This window comes from Aotus nancymaae, unplaced genomic scaffold (assembly GCF_030222135.1).
Source record: "Aotus nancymaae isolate 86718 unplaced genomic scaffold, 86718_ANA_hifiasm-v0.15.2.pri h1tg000010l, whole genome shotgun sequence".
NCBI classification, from domain to species: Eukaryota; Metazoa; Chordata; class Mammalia; order Primates; family Aotidae; genus Aotus; species Aotus nancymaae.
In genome coordinates this window covers 40,936,014-40,951,963 of record NW_026988421.1, presented here as the reverse complement: position 1 = coordinate 40,951,963, position 15,950 = coordinate 40,936,014, and the positions used below count along the sequence as shown (strand labels likewise).

The window sequence follows — 15,950 nt, the reverse complement described above, 5'->3', positions numbered from 1 at the left end:
TCGAGACCATCTCGGTCAACATAGTGAAACCCCGTCTCTACTAAAAATACAAAAAATTAGCAGGGCACGGTGGCGCGTGCCTGTAATCCCAGCTACTCATGAGGCTGAGGCAGGAGAATTGCCTGAACCCAGGAGGCGGAGGTTGCGGTGAGCCAAGATCGCGCCATTGCACTCCAGCCTGGGTAACAACAGCGAAACTCCATCTCAAATAAAAAAAAAAAGAAAAGCAATCCACTTATGTATGCTAAATGTTGTATCAATTAATTGTACTGAAGACTCCTTTATGCAATAACAAAATATAAAATAAATGAATGGGTAGATAGAGAAATGAGTGGATGAATAGCTACGTTATAAAGTAAATACAGTAAAATGTTAACTGTAGAATCTAGTTATATGAGTGTTCATTGTAAAATACTCTCAACTTTTCTCTCTGCTTGACCAAGTACAATAATAAAATGTTTGGATAAAAAGGGCAAATTGCAGTATCTAAAAAGTGCACCAAACTGAGACAAATGATCCAAAATATATAGGGAATGGTGGATAAAATCACATAGGGAGGAAGGATTCCATGTAATTTTTAAATGCATTGTAATTTGACTCTATATTTTTAACAGGATATAGCTTATGGACAAAAATAATGTGGAACAAAACAAAATACTTTTTTTCTTTTTTTTGAGACAGCATCTTGCTCTGTCACCCAGGCTGGAGTGCAGTGGCATGATCTTAGTTCACTGCAATCTCCCCCTCCCATGTTCAAATGATTCTCCTGCCTCAGCCTCTTGAGTTGCTGGGATTACAGGCGGGGGCCACCATGCCCAGCTAATTATTGTATTTTTAGTAGAGATGGTTTTTTGCCATGTTGGCCAGGCTGTTCTCAAACCCCTGACCTCAGGTGATTCTCCCACCTTGGCCTCCCCACAAAGTGCTGAGATTCCAGGTATGAGCCACTGTGCCTGGCTGAAAAAAACATTTCTTAAACGCTGCTCAGCACCATTCTGGAGGTGTTTTGTTAATTTTGTTTTTCAGAGACGGTTTTTAGTGTATTATGTAATAGATCACATGAATAATTAAGTTGGTATTACTTAAAAAAGGAATGTTTGGGAGGAAAAATACGCATATGTAATGTTGATTATGTTAAGTAAAAAAATCCTGTGTACCTGACTTTGTACATAACATATTTCATCTTCAAATACACATTATCAAAGTCATTTTTCTGGTTTTAATATTGTACTACAGTTATATAAGATATCACTGTTTGAGGAAGTTGGATGAAAAGTGTAAGGTCTGTTCTCACCGAGGACGAAACGAAGAAACTGAGGCCAACACAAAAATAATCCAACGCAAGGGCTTTTATTCAGGCTCCCGGATGAGGTTCTGCAGCCCGACAGGAGGGGCCGGAGAAGTCGTGCGGACTCCTCTCAGGCACGGGGTTTTATAGGGAGTGGAGGCGTCCGTTTGGCTGTGCCCAAGTTGAGTGGGACAAAATGGAGGGGAGTGGGACCCGAATGAAACAAAATGGAGGGGAGTGGGACCCGGATGGAAGGGAGTGGGGCCCAGATAGGGCAAAATAGTAGGCAGGGAGTGGAGCCTGGATGGGACAAAATGGTAACAGGTAGGTCCTGATGGGGCTTTTTTCCCGGGCTCCCAGCGGGTGGGGGGGGGGGGAAGAGGCGTGTCCGAGCTCCCGGCAAGGGAGGGGGGCGTTTCTGAGCTCCCGGCGAGGGGAGGGGGGCGTTTCCGAGCTCCCGGCGAGGGGAGGGGGTGTGTCCGAACTCCCCGCGAGGGGAGGGGGCGTGTCCAAACGCCCCGGGCGGCAGCCAGCCTTACAAAAAGTACACAAGATCTCTTCTGAAACTTCTTGTGTCTATAGTTGTTTTAAAATATGCCTGAAATATTAAGAAAAAGTTAACTGATAAAGTTCTAGTAGTACTTGAATAAGTTGCAGTAAACCAAATTGTGGGTCAAGGTGGGCTGAGTGGTATCCCAGGATGAGTGGTCTCTTGAAGATATTAGAGATGTAATTAAAGATATTAGAGATGTAAAGATCATTAGAAGATATGTGAATCATTGAACCATTTACAAAAAAAAATTCTGGAGTCCAAGTCCTCTCTCCATGGATGTGATTGGAAGTAGTTTAGGAAAAATCTCAGAAGCCAAGAAAATAGTTTTCATACAGTGGTCAAAACACTGAGAATTACATTCCTCAGAAAATAGACTATCATTAAAAATATCTTTGTGATTGAATAAATTCAAAAGAGTATATAACATGTAATTAGCAGAGATATTCCAATTGTTAAATGTTAAACTACAAATTATAAAGAGAAATATCTAAAACCTAACTTTTATGATGAACTGAAAAATCTAAGAAAAATCAAAGGTGCAGGAAAGCGTAAACGGGTTAATGGCTTCAGTTAAGCCTTTGGTTTTTATGATCCTAGCATGAAAGCATCTTGTATGTCTTTCATGTCACTACAATGCCTTCATTTAACTCTGATTACCAAAAATCCAGTACAGTAGCAACTTCTGCAGTACATACTGATGGAAAGGACTGCTGAGGAGACAGAGAAGCCCAAGGAAGTAGTACCACCTAGGGGCTGAATTTGTTTCTAACAAGAAATCAGCTTTTCATTAGGTAACCAGGTCACTAGATCCTATTCTACCTGGCCTTTAGAAAGCCAATAAGAGATTTTAGACTACAAGAGATGACATTAGACAAGATAGGGGAAACTTGTATGGAGCCCATTCCTTAATAAGTTGTGATTGGATATTGGAGACCCTTCAGCAGAAATGGCTTAGCGTCTGTCCATACTATAACTAAAAAAAAAAAAAAAACCCAGAATAACATTTTTTTTCCATATAATTCTATGAATCAAGAGGAGACTGAGGAGTTCATTACCCATTGTGTAGGTGAGGAAACAAGGCACAGAGTAAAGAAAATTCTGAATCTGGGCCTCAAAGAACAGGAAGTGGGTACAGCAACTGAGTCCCGTATCTCTTAGAGAATTTCAGACATACAACAGGCATGAGGGATAATCTAGGCCCTCGTTCCCAGCATAGGTCTACATCAAAATCACCTGAAGATTTCTTTTTAATACTGAGCCAGGGGCCTATACCTAAGGATATGTTCATTTGGCCTGAGATGGGGCTTAGCATTATTTTTGAAATTTACCTGGATGATTCTAATGTGCAGTGAGGGTTGAGATCTGCCAATCTATACCAAATGACTTGTTTATCAGATGTGGAAATTGAGATTCATAGAGGTGAAGCAGTTTATTACAACTGGTCAGTCCCTTGCAGAGCCCATCTTAGCCTAGACACCTGGGAATGAACTCACAACCTAGTGCTGAAACTTCATTTTCTAAAAGTTTTATTCTCTCTGGTTCCCATTTTCTTTTTTATCTGTAAACACACACACACACTCACACACAAAGACACACACAGGATTGACCTTTTCTTTCCTTAATGTTGTTCTATCCTATGTCCCTCATGGGTTTGTTTATCCCAAAGAGATGCTGAGCAAGATTCTGAATACCTAATCAGCCTGGGCCAGAGCCCCATAGAACCAAGACTGCTGCCAAATTCACAGCAATGACAAGATAAAACATTTTGTTCACTTCTCTGCATGCTATCTGGTGCACTGGCAAATTGAAACCCATTTTTTTTCCCATAAGAATTCCAAAGACATCTTGCTCCCTAAAAGGAGATGTTTTCTAATTCATCTATTTCAGTATTTGCTTATGGTTGATCTTGTATCTGAGTGTATGACAAAACCTGACTTATTAATTCAGAAATTCTTATTTGTGTAGAACTTTCTAACTAGTTGTTGAATTCTCGGTGGAAGCTTGCAGAATTGGTGAGAGCTGACATGGGAGATGAGCCTGGCAGGGAGTTGAGCAGAAACTGTTTCGGTCTGGCAGTGTGCCCAGTTAAGTGTTTCCTAGAGGAAAACATTCTTGCACCTGCTCCACTTCTGCTTCTTATTTTAAAAGACAAAGTAGGTAGCTTTCTTTTTTTAAGGAAGTATTGTTTTTCTTTATTACTGTGGCTGTTGCTATTATTATTTGAGACAGGGTCTCACTCTGTCGCCCTTACTGGAGTGCAGTGGTGTGATCATGGCTCACTGCATCCTCTATCTCCTGGGCTCAAGTGAGCCTCCCACCTCAGCCTTTTGAGTAGCTGGGACCATAGACACACACCACCAAATCCAGCTTTTTTTTGTTAGTTTTTTTTGTAGAGTTGGGGGTCTCACTATGTTGTCCAGGCTGGTCTACAACTCCTGGGCTCAAGTGATTCTCCCACTTCAGTCTTCCAAAATGCTGAGATTACAGGCATGAGACACTGCACCTGGACAATAATTTTTTTTTTTTTTGGAGATGGAGTATGGCTCTGTTGCCAGGCTGGAGTGCAGTGGTGTGATCTCCGCCCACTGCAACCTCCGCCTCCTGGTTTCAAGCAATTCCCCTGCCTCAGCCTCCTGAGTAACTGGGACTACAGGTATGCACCACCACGCCCGGCTAATTTTTTGTATTTTAGTAGAGACAGGGTTTCACCATGTTGGCCAGAATGGTCTCAGTCTCCTGACCTCGTGATCCACCTGCCTCAGCCTCCCAACGTGCTGGGATTACAAGCCCTTTGCCCTCGCTAGTAGAAGGCAGCTGCACCAATCAACAAGGCAGAGGGCGCACTGAGTTGATAACACACTGCTCTCTGTGGACAGCAGAGAGAAGAGAGCATTGTAACATGCCCTCTGGGGCCTTGGTGTCACAGGCACCCCACCTGGACACTGCCACAGGGAGTTCACTGCTGCCAGATTGGCTGGTTCCTGCACTTATTCTTGCTAAAGGGCAGGTTCCTGCACTTGATAACTTCAGTTCCCGCAGTCATTCACTCACATGCTCCTTCCTGCAAGGCGTTGAGCAGGGTGGGCTGAGTAAACAAGGCACCGCTGTCACAAGTCCTGTGAAGGAGTCAAGAAAATATCCTACATTGTTAGTAAGACACAACTGCTCAGAGTGAAAACGCCTTTGCAAAAATTATATCAGTGAGAAAAATTATAAAAGTAAGCTGAACTAGCCCACCCCCAATCTCACTTTTCTTCCCAATTATTTCTGGGGTTTTGGGCTGAGTCAACTTTGAAAGACATTCAAGCTATAATTTAGATGATAATAGGCCTTAACAAAACTCAACCACTTTTGAAAAGCTAGTGAAAGTCTGTCTAGCTGAAGGAGGAGAGGAGTCTGATTTTGCTAAGGCGTAGATATAGATCACCAACCATTCCTGAAGATAACACCACTATTGCAGATTGGCCTTTTGAGATATCTTTTTAGGGTTTTTTTTGCATGTCTGACACCCATGGCTTCACCCAAACCCACCAACCCCACTGCTGTGACCCCACCCAGAAGCTATTCAGTGTGCTGGGGGACAGCTTCCACCCTCTATAATTTCATCTCCACCCTAACTAATCAACAGCAAACCTACCCACCCCCACCCCCAACCCCCGAGCTTTGGAGGAGATGATTTAAATACTAACTCCTTCTCCTATGTAGCATGGCCAGCCTCATGTCTATTAAACTTTTTCTTTATGCAATGGGCAGGAAGAATCCCTTAGACAATTACAAGAGAATGGCAGTAAATTTAGGCTAAGACTCCTGTTCAGAGACTTATAGAATATCATATCATGAAATAAATCTCTGGTGCCAGATGAGCAAAATGCAGCTGGGGTGGCGTTACTTTTGAAAGTTCATATGGCCAATTTTCATGGGTCTCCTGGCTCTAGGTTCAGTGGACTCTGCACTAACATCTCCTAGCTCCCAGCTTTCTGCAAGATCTGGAGAGAGAAATTAGCACATCAGTAAAACAGATTGCACCAGCCTCCTTTCAGTTATTTTATCAAAAGAGAACAAAGAAATCACTGTTCAAATTTCATTTCCACGCCCCCAGCAGGAATTCACTAGCTTTAGTTTCACTTTCTACTTTCGGTTTCCTTCAAGGTTTCCAGTTTGCAAGGACACACCCACAGCTTACACCATTTGTTGCTGTTTAGCTCCCTTATATAACCCTGTCTTGGGGTTTAAACTTCACTGAAAATCCACAAGACAGAATAGCTGGATCTCAGAGGAACCTGGCTAATCAAAACACTGCAGAACGGCTGCCTAATTCACAGCAATCATGAGGTAAGGATTTCTTTGCTTCTCTGCCATAATGTCTAAAGTTTTTGAAAAAATGGAAATTAAATACAATTTTAACAGGTTTGATCTCAGTGAGGTCAGGTTTTCTAATTTCTCAATTTGAGTATCTGCTTATGGACTGAATGTGTGCATGCATGTGTGTGCACATTCACACATACATACATTATTGAATTAATGGAATTTTATTTTTGTTAGCATGAACTTGAGGAAGCTTACCTCATGCTATAGCCCAATGAAGGGCAGGGAAATGGGAAAAGTTTTGCAGGAAGGGAGAAAAATAATCCCAATCTCAGAGTGAGACTCCATCTCAAAAAGAAAAAAAAAAAAATTACTTAATACTAATTTGTAAATTTCCCCCTCAGTGCTCCAGTGGGCAAGATTTTGAAGGAGTAAAAATTCTAGAAAATGCACATTACAGGCCTATGATCAACCTTCCTTTGTAAACAGATGGAGTTGGTACTGCTAATTTAAATAATAACAATAATAAATGTTATGGTAGTTATCACTTCCTGAATGCTTATTATTAAGTGCTAGCCTGGCTTCTAAAAGTATTATGTAAATTATTGCTTTTAATTTTCAAAAGATACTTATCAGGCTGGTACTTACACAGTCATGCATCGTGTAACAATGGGGATACTCTCTGAGAAATTTAGTTGTTAGGCAATTTCATCATTTTGCAAACATCAAACCTAGATGGTATAGCCTACTACATACCAAGGCTATAAACCTGAGCAGCACGTTACTGTACTGAATCCTGTAGGCAATTGCAACACAATGGCAATTATTTATCTAAACATATTTAAACATAGAAATGGTACAGTACAAATATGGTATTAAAATCTTATAGGACCACCGCCAGATATGTGGTCCTTCATGGACGAAAATATAATTATGCAGTGCAGGCTGTATGATCCTGATTTTGCAGTAAGGAATCTTAGATTTAGAAATGTTAAGATCACACAGACAATAAGTGGTAGCTTTGAGATATGGACCAGGATCTCTACATTCAATGATATTTCATTAAACCTTTAAATCAATGTTTCCCAAAGGGTGCCAATGGGGGCTCATGAGATTATTTCAGATGGCAAACTAATTTGCGTTTATGTTTTCCTTCTTTTATGTTTATGTCAACATGTACTACAGAAAAAAATACGTATATATATATGTATATATAATTTGTAGAATTTTATTCATTAGCAATGTTTTTTTATGATAAAATACATGCAAAATAAATTTTACCATTTTAATTACTTTAAAGTATACAATTTAGTAGTATTTAGAATATTCACGATACTACTATGCAATCATCATCACTATCTAGTTCAAGAATATTTTTCTCACTATGTGGAGAAACTTCATACCCGGTAAGTAGTTTCTCTCTACTCACCCCTTTCCCCAGGCCCCAGCAACTGTTAATCTGCTTTCTGTCTCTATGAATTGCCTATTGTGGATATTTCATATAAATGGAAACACATACTATGTGGCTATATTGAATTCTTATAATTTTATATTTCCTAAGCATCCATTTTTTAATATTAAGTCAAACTCTCATACCAGAAGCAGGGTTCAGTCACCCTTGACACAGTTTCGCGTTCTCCACCTTTTTCCAGTTCCTCAATGTGACTGATCCAGATATCTGCTTTATATAACTACCTTCTGGTGACCACTTTCCTATAGCATAGCAGTGTATGACTTATTTGATTTGCCCCACTGACCCCACCCCGACCTCACATGGACCAGGCAGATGTGCTATAGTGACCATGTCTCAGTCACAGCATGACCCCTTGGCAAAACTTCCACCTGCTTGCTTTAAACCCACCAATTAGAACTCTCCGCAGGAAACTCACCTAGGTAACACCCTGGCCTCCTGTAAAGGCTTGGGCCCACATTCCCCACTCGCTGGTGGAGCATGCATGTCCTCAGTGGCTCCCCCTTTCCCATCGGCCCTGCAAGGCATATTGCCCCTATTCTCTCTGGATCTGTAAGTAATAAGCTGCTTCTGTTATTTCACATGCCTTTTTTTTTTTTTCAGTTGCCTCCTTTGTATCTCACCTGACCAACACACTCAAACCCAATTTCTTTCCAGATCATGGCTTTCCAAGAGCATGGCTATCTTGGTAGACATAAACTAAACACAGGTCAGGCAAGAGCCACAAGGGCATCTGCCAGGTATAAACAAGTTTCCTATAAGAGGGAGCACCTAGACATAGATCACACACACAGGCATTAGGCTGTTCATCAAAATAATTATCCCAATAAAGGCACATTGTAAATATCCATGACCAAATACCCTGGAGCTCTTTCAAGGCAGGACTGTAGACTGCAGCCACTCTCATGAGAAAGACCTCAAGACCAAATTAGGGAAAAAAAAAACTATAACAGTGACCTTTTGGATCTGTTTTTCTCATTTAGTGTAGTGTTGTCAAAGTTTATCCATGTTGTGTCATGTATCAGTACTTCGTTCCTTTTTATGGCTACATAATATTCTGCTTCATATATTACATTTTTCTGTCCATCAGTTGATGAACATTTGAGTTGTTTCCATTTTTTGGCTATTATGAATAGTGCTGCTATGAACATCTGTGTGCAAGTTTTTATTTGAACACCTGTTTTTAATTATTTCAAATATATATCCAGGTGTGGAACATACCCAAGAATGTATACCCAGGAGTGTGTCATATGATAATACTATGTTTAACTTATTAAGGGACCACTACATTGTTTTTCACAGCAGCTGCATCATTTTACATTCCCACCAGCAATGTATGAGGGTTTCAATTTCTCTTCATCCTTGTTGTCTTAGTTCTTTTTGTGTTGCTATAGAAGAATACCTAAGGCTGGGCAATTTATCAAGAAAAGAGGTTTATTTAGCTCACAGTTCTGCAGGCTATACAAGAAGTATGGTGGTGACATCTCAGCTTCTGGTGAGGGCTTTGGTGCTATGTCAAAACACACTGGAGAAGGTCAGAGGGGCAGCACATACAAAGAGGGACTAAACCCAGGAGGCATCCTGGCGTTATAACAACCTATACTCCAAGGACTAATCCATTCCCTTAAGAACAAATCCAGTCTCATGAGAATGAGAATTTACTCACTACTACTAGAATGGCACCAGGTCATTCATGAGAGATCTACCTCTATGATCCAAACACATCACACTAGGCCCTACCCCCAAAATTGTGACACTAGAGATCAAATTTCAATAGGAGATTTGGTGGGGACAGTTGAACTGTATCCAAACCAGAGCATTTGTCAACACTTGTTCACTTATTTTCCTTTTTTAAAATTATGATTATAGCCAACATACTGGGTAAAAAGTGATAGGGTTTGGTTAGCGTTTTTCTAGTGGCTAATGACGTTGAGCATCTTTTCATGTGTTTGCTAGTGCTTTGTGATTCTTCTTTGGAGAATTGTCTACTCAAGTCCTTTTCCCATTTTTAAGTTGGGTTGCTTGTCTTTTTGTTGATCAGCTATAAGTGTACTTATGTATATTTCTCCATACATGAATAACTACAAACAAATATATAAGGATTTGGCTCTTTAGAAAATAAAAAATAGGATCATGTTTCAGACACTTCTTTACAATTCACTTTTCTTGATTAACTGTATATTATGAAAGTTCTTCCAACTCAACTAGTTTTGATCTAATTCATGCAGTCTACTGGCTACATAATATTCTATGGTATAGATACACCATAATTTATTTAACCATTCCCTATTAATATTTCCAGTTTGTTGCTAATATATACAGTGTTGGTAATGAATGTTCTTGAACATCCTTATGTACTGGTGGTTTTTTTTTCTGGGAGATAGATTCCAAGGAGTGGAATTACTTTGTTGAAGGAAATATATTTTTTCAATTTTAATGACTATCATCAGATTGATCTTGAAGGCTATAATAATTCATGGCTTCAGAAATTGTATCCTCATCCATTTAAACTCTTGCCAATCTGAGTGGAATAAAGTTATAAATTATTGCTTCTTTAATTTGCATTTCTCTAATGGCTAGAGGCTTAGAGCATCTTTTTTCTTATTATAGAGACAGGGTCTTGCTATGTTGCCCAGACTGATCTTAAACATCTGGCCTCAAGCAACTCTCCTGCCTTCTCCTCCCAAAGTGCTAGGATTATAGGCATGAGCCACTGTGCCCATCCAGAGCATATTTTTTCATGTTTATTAGCCATTTATATTTTCTCTTATACAAATTATCTATTCATATCCATTTCTGTTGGTCTGTTGAACTATACCAATTTGCAAAAAACTTTATATATTATAGATGAGAATCTTCTCCATATTACAAACATTTTCCACATTTTTATTATTTTTCTATTTACCTTGTTTAGAGCATCTTTGCCATAAATAAATCATATATTGTTTTATTGTGGTAAAATATATATAACATAAAATTCACCATTTTAACCATTTTTAAGTGTACAGTTCTATGACATTAAATACATTTACTTTATTATGCAACTGTGACCACCATCCATCTCCAGAAATTTTTCATCTTCCTAAACTGAAACTCTGTACTCATTAAACAATAATTTCCTATTCCCTCCTCTCCCAGTGTTGGGGATCGGTCAGAGTGGTGGGAAAAACTTTAGGGAAAGTACGCAAACCTTCTGAAAGGCTGGAAGGTTCTGCAGGGCCCCAGGGGAGAATAGCTGAAGGCATCTGTTCTATAACCCTGAGGCAGAGGGCAAGGAGTAGGCTCAATGGAGTGTAAGGGAATTTATCTTAAACAGGCTTGTCTACTTATATTCACCAGGAACTGACCTTTGATCATCTGCAAACCTGTCGGTTCCCTGAAAGTGGAACAATAAATGTTAATCACCTACAGGTTGTGATGGCTCCAGGTTTTTGGCATTGTGCCTGCACTGAACAAAAGCAAGCAGCTCCAGCTTCTCAGGGCTGTTCTCTGGCCATTAGAGCCAGGCAGTCACCTAGCTGCTCTTACACTGCATACCTGTGTCTGAGTACTCATTTCATCCATCAGCCAGGGTCTGTGGGACAGACCCAACACCCCAGTCCCTGGTAATCACTATTCTGCTTTCTGTCTCTATGAAAGTGGCTACTCTAGGTGCCTTAAATAAATTGAATCATACAGTATTGTCCTTTTGTGACTGGCTTATTTCACTTGGCATAATATCTTCAAGATTTATCCATGTTGTAACATGTATCAGAATGTCTTTTCTTTTTTAAGGCTGAATATTCCATTGTATGTATATACCACATTTTGTTTATCCATTCATCCATTAATGGACACTTACGTTGCTCCTACCTTTTGCTATGTGAATAATGGTGCTATGAATATGGTCATGTAAATATCTGCTTGAGTTCCTGCTTTTGGGTATAAAACCAAAAGTGGAATTGCTGGATCAAATGGTAATTCTATGGTTAATTTTTCTGAGGAATTACCATAACATTTTTCACAGCACTTGCCTCTTTTTACATTCTTACCAGCAGTGCACAAGTGTTTCAATTTCTCTACATCCTCACCAATATTTGTGGTCTCATAGGTTTACTCGTGAAAAAATGACATAGCACTATACAAAAGCATTGTTGTACCAACATCAATTTTCTAGTTTTGAACTTCTGTATTATAGTTGTGTAACATATAATCATTGCAGAAATTGGGTGAAGGATACACTGGATCTCTGTACTGCCTTTGCAACTTTCTGTGAATCTATAATTATTTTCAAGTTAAAAAAAAAACCCTGATCAAATATTATCTTTTTCATGTGGTCTTAATTTGTTGCATTACATGCAGAGTAAGGTTCTAAAGTCAATGTTTCCTAAGGCTCTTCATTTCTAACTGACCTCTGTCCTAATTATCTTAATATTAAAATAAGAAACTCTTATACTCTTATATAGCATATAATATGCTCTAAATGCTTTACACATATAAGTTTATTAATCCTCACCAAACCCAGTGTGATAAATACTATCATTATCTCCATTTTACAAATGGGACTCTTAAGTACAGAATAGTTACTTGGCTGGAAATTGCTCTAGCCAGCATATGAAGCTAAGCAAACTACATCAACAGTCCATAAATAACTTAAAAATACATGAACTTTAATGAAATCTAAGTAAGTGTGATCCTTTCAAGGAGAAGCACTAAAATACAAGGTATTTTATCTGGTTTTTTTCTTTTGGCTGTTCCTTACCTAACAAAGAAAATCTGTTTTGTTTTCACAGTACAAATGCTGATGATCATCAGGTCAAGGATAGTCTGGAGCAGTTGAGATGTCACTTTACATGGGAGTTATCAATTAATGATGATGAAATGCCTGATTTAGAAAACAGAGTCTTGGACCAGATTGAATTCCTAGACACCAAATACAATGTGGGAATACACAACCTACTAGCCTATGTGAAACACCTGAAAGGCCAGAATGAGGAAGCCCTGGAGAGCTTAAAAGAAGCTGAAGACTTAATCCAGAAAGAACATGCCAACGAAGCAGATGTGAGAAGTCTGGTGACCTGGGGCAACTTTGCCTGGGTGTATTACCACATGGGCAAACTGGCAGAAGCCCAGACTTACCTGGACAAGGTGGAAAACATTTGCAAGAAGTTTTCAAGTCCCTTCCGCTATAGAAATGAATGTCCAGAAATAGACTGTGAGGAAGGATGGGCTTTGCTGAAGTGTGGAGGAAAGAATTATGAACGGGCCAAGGCCTGCTTTGAAAAGGCTCTTGAAGTGGACCCCGAAAACCCTGAATTCAGTGCTGGATACGCGATCTCTGCCTATCGCCTAGATGGCTTTAAATTGGCAACAAAAGATCACAAGCCATTTTCTTTGCTTCCCCTAAGGCAGGCTGTCAGTCTAAATCCAGACAATGGATATATTAAGGTTCTTCTTGCCCTGAAGCTTCAGGATGAAGGAAAGGAAGCTGAAGGAGAAAAGTACGTTGAAGAAGCTCTGACCAGTATGTCTTCACAGACCTATGTCTTTCGATATGCAGCCAAATTTTACCGAAGAAAAGGCTCTGTGGATAAAGCTCTTCAGCTCTTAAAAATGGCCTTGCAGGCAACACCCACTTCTGCCTTGCTGCATCACCAAATGGGGCTTTGCTACAAGGCACAAATGTTCCAAATCAAGGAAGCTACAAAAGGGCAGCCTAGAGGGCAGAACAGAGAAAGGGTAGACAAAATGATAAGATTAGCCATATTTTATTTTGAATCTGCAGTGGAAAAAAAGCCCACATTTGAAGTGGCTCTTCTAGACCTGGCAAGAATGCATATAGAAGCGGGCAATCACAGGAAAGCTGAAGAAATTTTTCAAAAACTGTTACACACGGACCCAGTGGTAGAAGAAACAATGCAAGACATACATTTGCACTATGGTCGCTTTCAGGAATATCAAAAGAAATCTGAGGTCAATGCAATTATCCATTATTTAAAAGCTATAAAAATAGAACAGGCATCATTTGCAAGGGATAAAAGTATCTATTCTTTAGAGAAATTGGTTTTAAGGAAACTTCAGAGAAATGCATTCGATTTGGAAAGCTTGAGCCTCCGCGGGTTTGTCTACAAATTGAAAGGAAATATGAATGAAGCCCTGGAGTACTATGAGCGGGCCCTGAGACTGGCTGCTGACTTTGAGAACTCTGTGGGACAAGGTCCTTAGGCACCCGAATATCAGCCACTTTCACATTTCATTTGTTTTTATGCTAACATGTACTAATCATCTTTTCTGCTTACTCTTTTCAGAAACATTATAATTCACTGTAATGATGTAATTCTTGAACAATTACTCAAATCTGATAAAATATTAGTCGCATTCAACAATTAGTGAAACAGAATGTCTGTGTGCATGTAGGAAAGAGAAACCATTTGTATGAGTGCTATTTAGTAGAGAAAAAATATTAGGTAACTTTGTAGGAAATAAAATACTGGACTTAATTAAACTAAATGTTGGATTCATTCATTTTATTGTGAAATAAAATTCTTAGCTCCTTTACCAATGGAACAGACCCGCTCTTCTTTCTGGGGTCAAGGAGACCCCAGAAACTTTAAAAACTAAGTTTCCCAACCATGACAAGATAACAGATCAGTCACACCTCATTATATTCCCTCCCTTGCTAACTGCCATTGGACTTTTTTCTCTGAGTTAAACAGAAACCCCTGGAAAGCAAAGAACAGAACACTTACTCCTTGGCTGACTTCACCTAGCACCATAGCCAGACTCCCCTCCCCTCTCGCGGTTTCCACAAGACAACTGACCAGCCTTCCCTCCTAATAAGTGACCACCTCCCACAGACTGGTTCTGGCCAGTCCATGGAGGCTGCACACAGGTTGCTTCTATGTCCTCTGTTTCACCTTTTGACATATAAAGCCAATTTTCCTGCATTATAATGTTAAGTCTCCACCACAAAGTGAACACAGAATGCATGTAACATACATGTTTGCACACCACTTTTGTGTGACTGCCCCTCATGAATATTCATAGCCCCCCACAGCCTGTTAAATGTGTATGTTTAGCCAATCCATTAAGCATAAAACTTCTATAATACCCTCCCTCTTTCCAAGTGTCTGCTTTTGGCTGCTGTGGGAGGCTCTGCTTCCCAGGCTGCACGTTGTGGGAGAAGAGGCTGCGGTGGCTCATGCCTGTAATCCCAGCACTTCGGGAGGTTGAGGCAGGCACATCACCTGAACCAGGAGTTTAAGAGCAGTCTGGGCAATCGCAAAACCAACCGTCTCTACAAAAAATGTAAAAACTTAGCTGGATGTAGTGGCATGCGCCTGTAGCTCCAGTTCCAGCTACTCAGGATTGCTGGAACCGGGGAGTTCGAGGCTGCAGTGAGTCAAGATTGTGCCACTGCACTCCATTCTGGGTGATAGAACGAGACCCTGCCTCAAAAAAAAAAAAGTTCTACAGCTCATGATTTTATATCAACACTATCAAGAAATAGCTTTCAGTGCAAGAAACCAAAAATATTGTAATAAACAGGGAAATATTCTTCCCAAACCTCATGCAGTTTACAATCTAGTGAGAGACACAGATAGCCGTATACAGTCAATAAAGGTTAGCTTTCTTCATGAGGATGTTTTATGGGGATCACTCCACCAGCGTAGAGACCCCTCCGTGTCTCCGCCATGACGGAGTTAGAGCCCGGACATATTCTCCCCACGCTGAGGGCAGTCGAGCTGAGGAAAAAAGAAGGAAGTGATAGAGGCCTGAGTTTGCAGAAGCCTATTCTTGATCCACTGAGCTAATGGCATGTCTGGGTGAGGCCTGCGTGACTATTTACGAGACTATTGTCTCTTGAAGTTCCCATTCTGGGCTGGTTTTATGACTCTGTTTACCTGCATTCACTAAATCCCGTGATCACTCACATGTTACTAGAAAAATGCTACCCCTCAAATTATCGCTCACCTTGATGTTATTTACTGTAACTGTAGTCATTGATAAGAGGATACGAATCTTAATAGGATTAGAATCTTTTGTTTGTTTTGGGTTCAGCGATCTTTAGACAAACCTGTATGCTACCCCCTCTCATGCTTACTTTGTAATTTTCTGTTCCCTCCTGATAAAACTTTTGTAATAGGACCTACGTCAGACACTGTATGAAAAAATGTATATAAGCAACTGTGCACAAAGAATAAATCGCTGATCTGAGCATAGCTCTTATCAGACCTCCAGACCCATTTCTTTCTCTATCTCTCTTTTCTTCTGCGCACTCTCTCTTCCAGGTATTAGGACCCTCTTGCTGGTCAAGAGATCCCCGGCAGACATGCCAATCTCACGGACCCCAA

General features: G+C 40.1%; 1 protein-coding gene across 1 annotated transcript; it reads left to right on the top strand.

Annotated features, from left to right (window-relative positions):
* The first annotated feature begins 6,015 nt into the window (after positions 1–6,015).
* Positions 6,016–15,842, top strand: LOC105718914 (interferon-induced protein with tetratricopeptide repeats 1). Its single transcript, XM_012454744.3, has 2 exons — positions 6,016–6,173; positions 12,390–15,842. The coding sequence occupies exons 1-2, from the start codon at positions 6,169–6,171 to the stop codon at positions 13,819–13,821; spliced, it is 1,437 nt and encodes a 478-aa protein (XP_012310167.1). The 5' UTR covers positions 6,016–6,168; the 3' UTR covers positions 13,822–15,842.
* Positions 15,843–15,950: the final 108 nt, after the last annotated feature.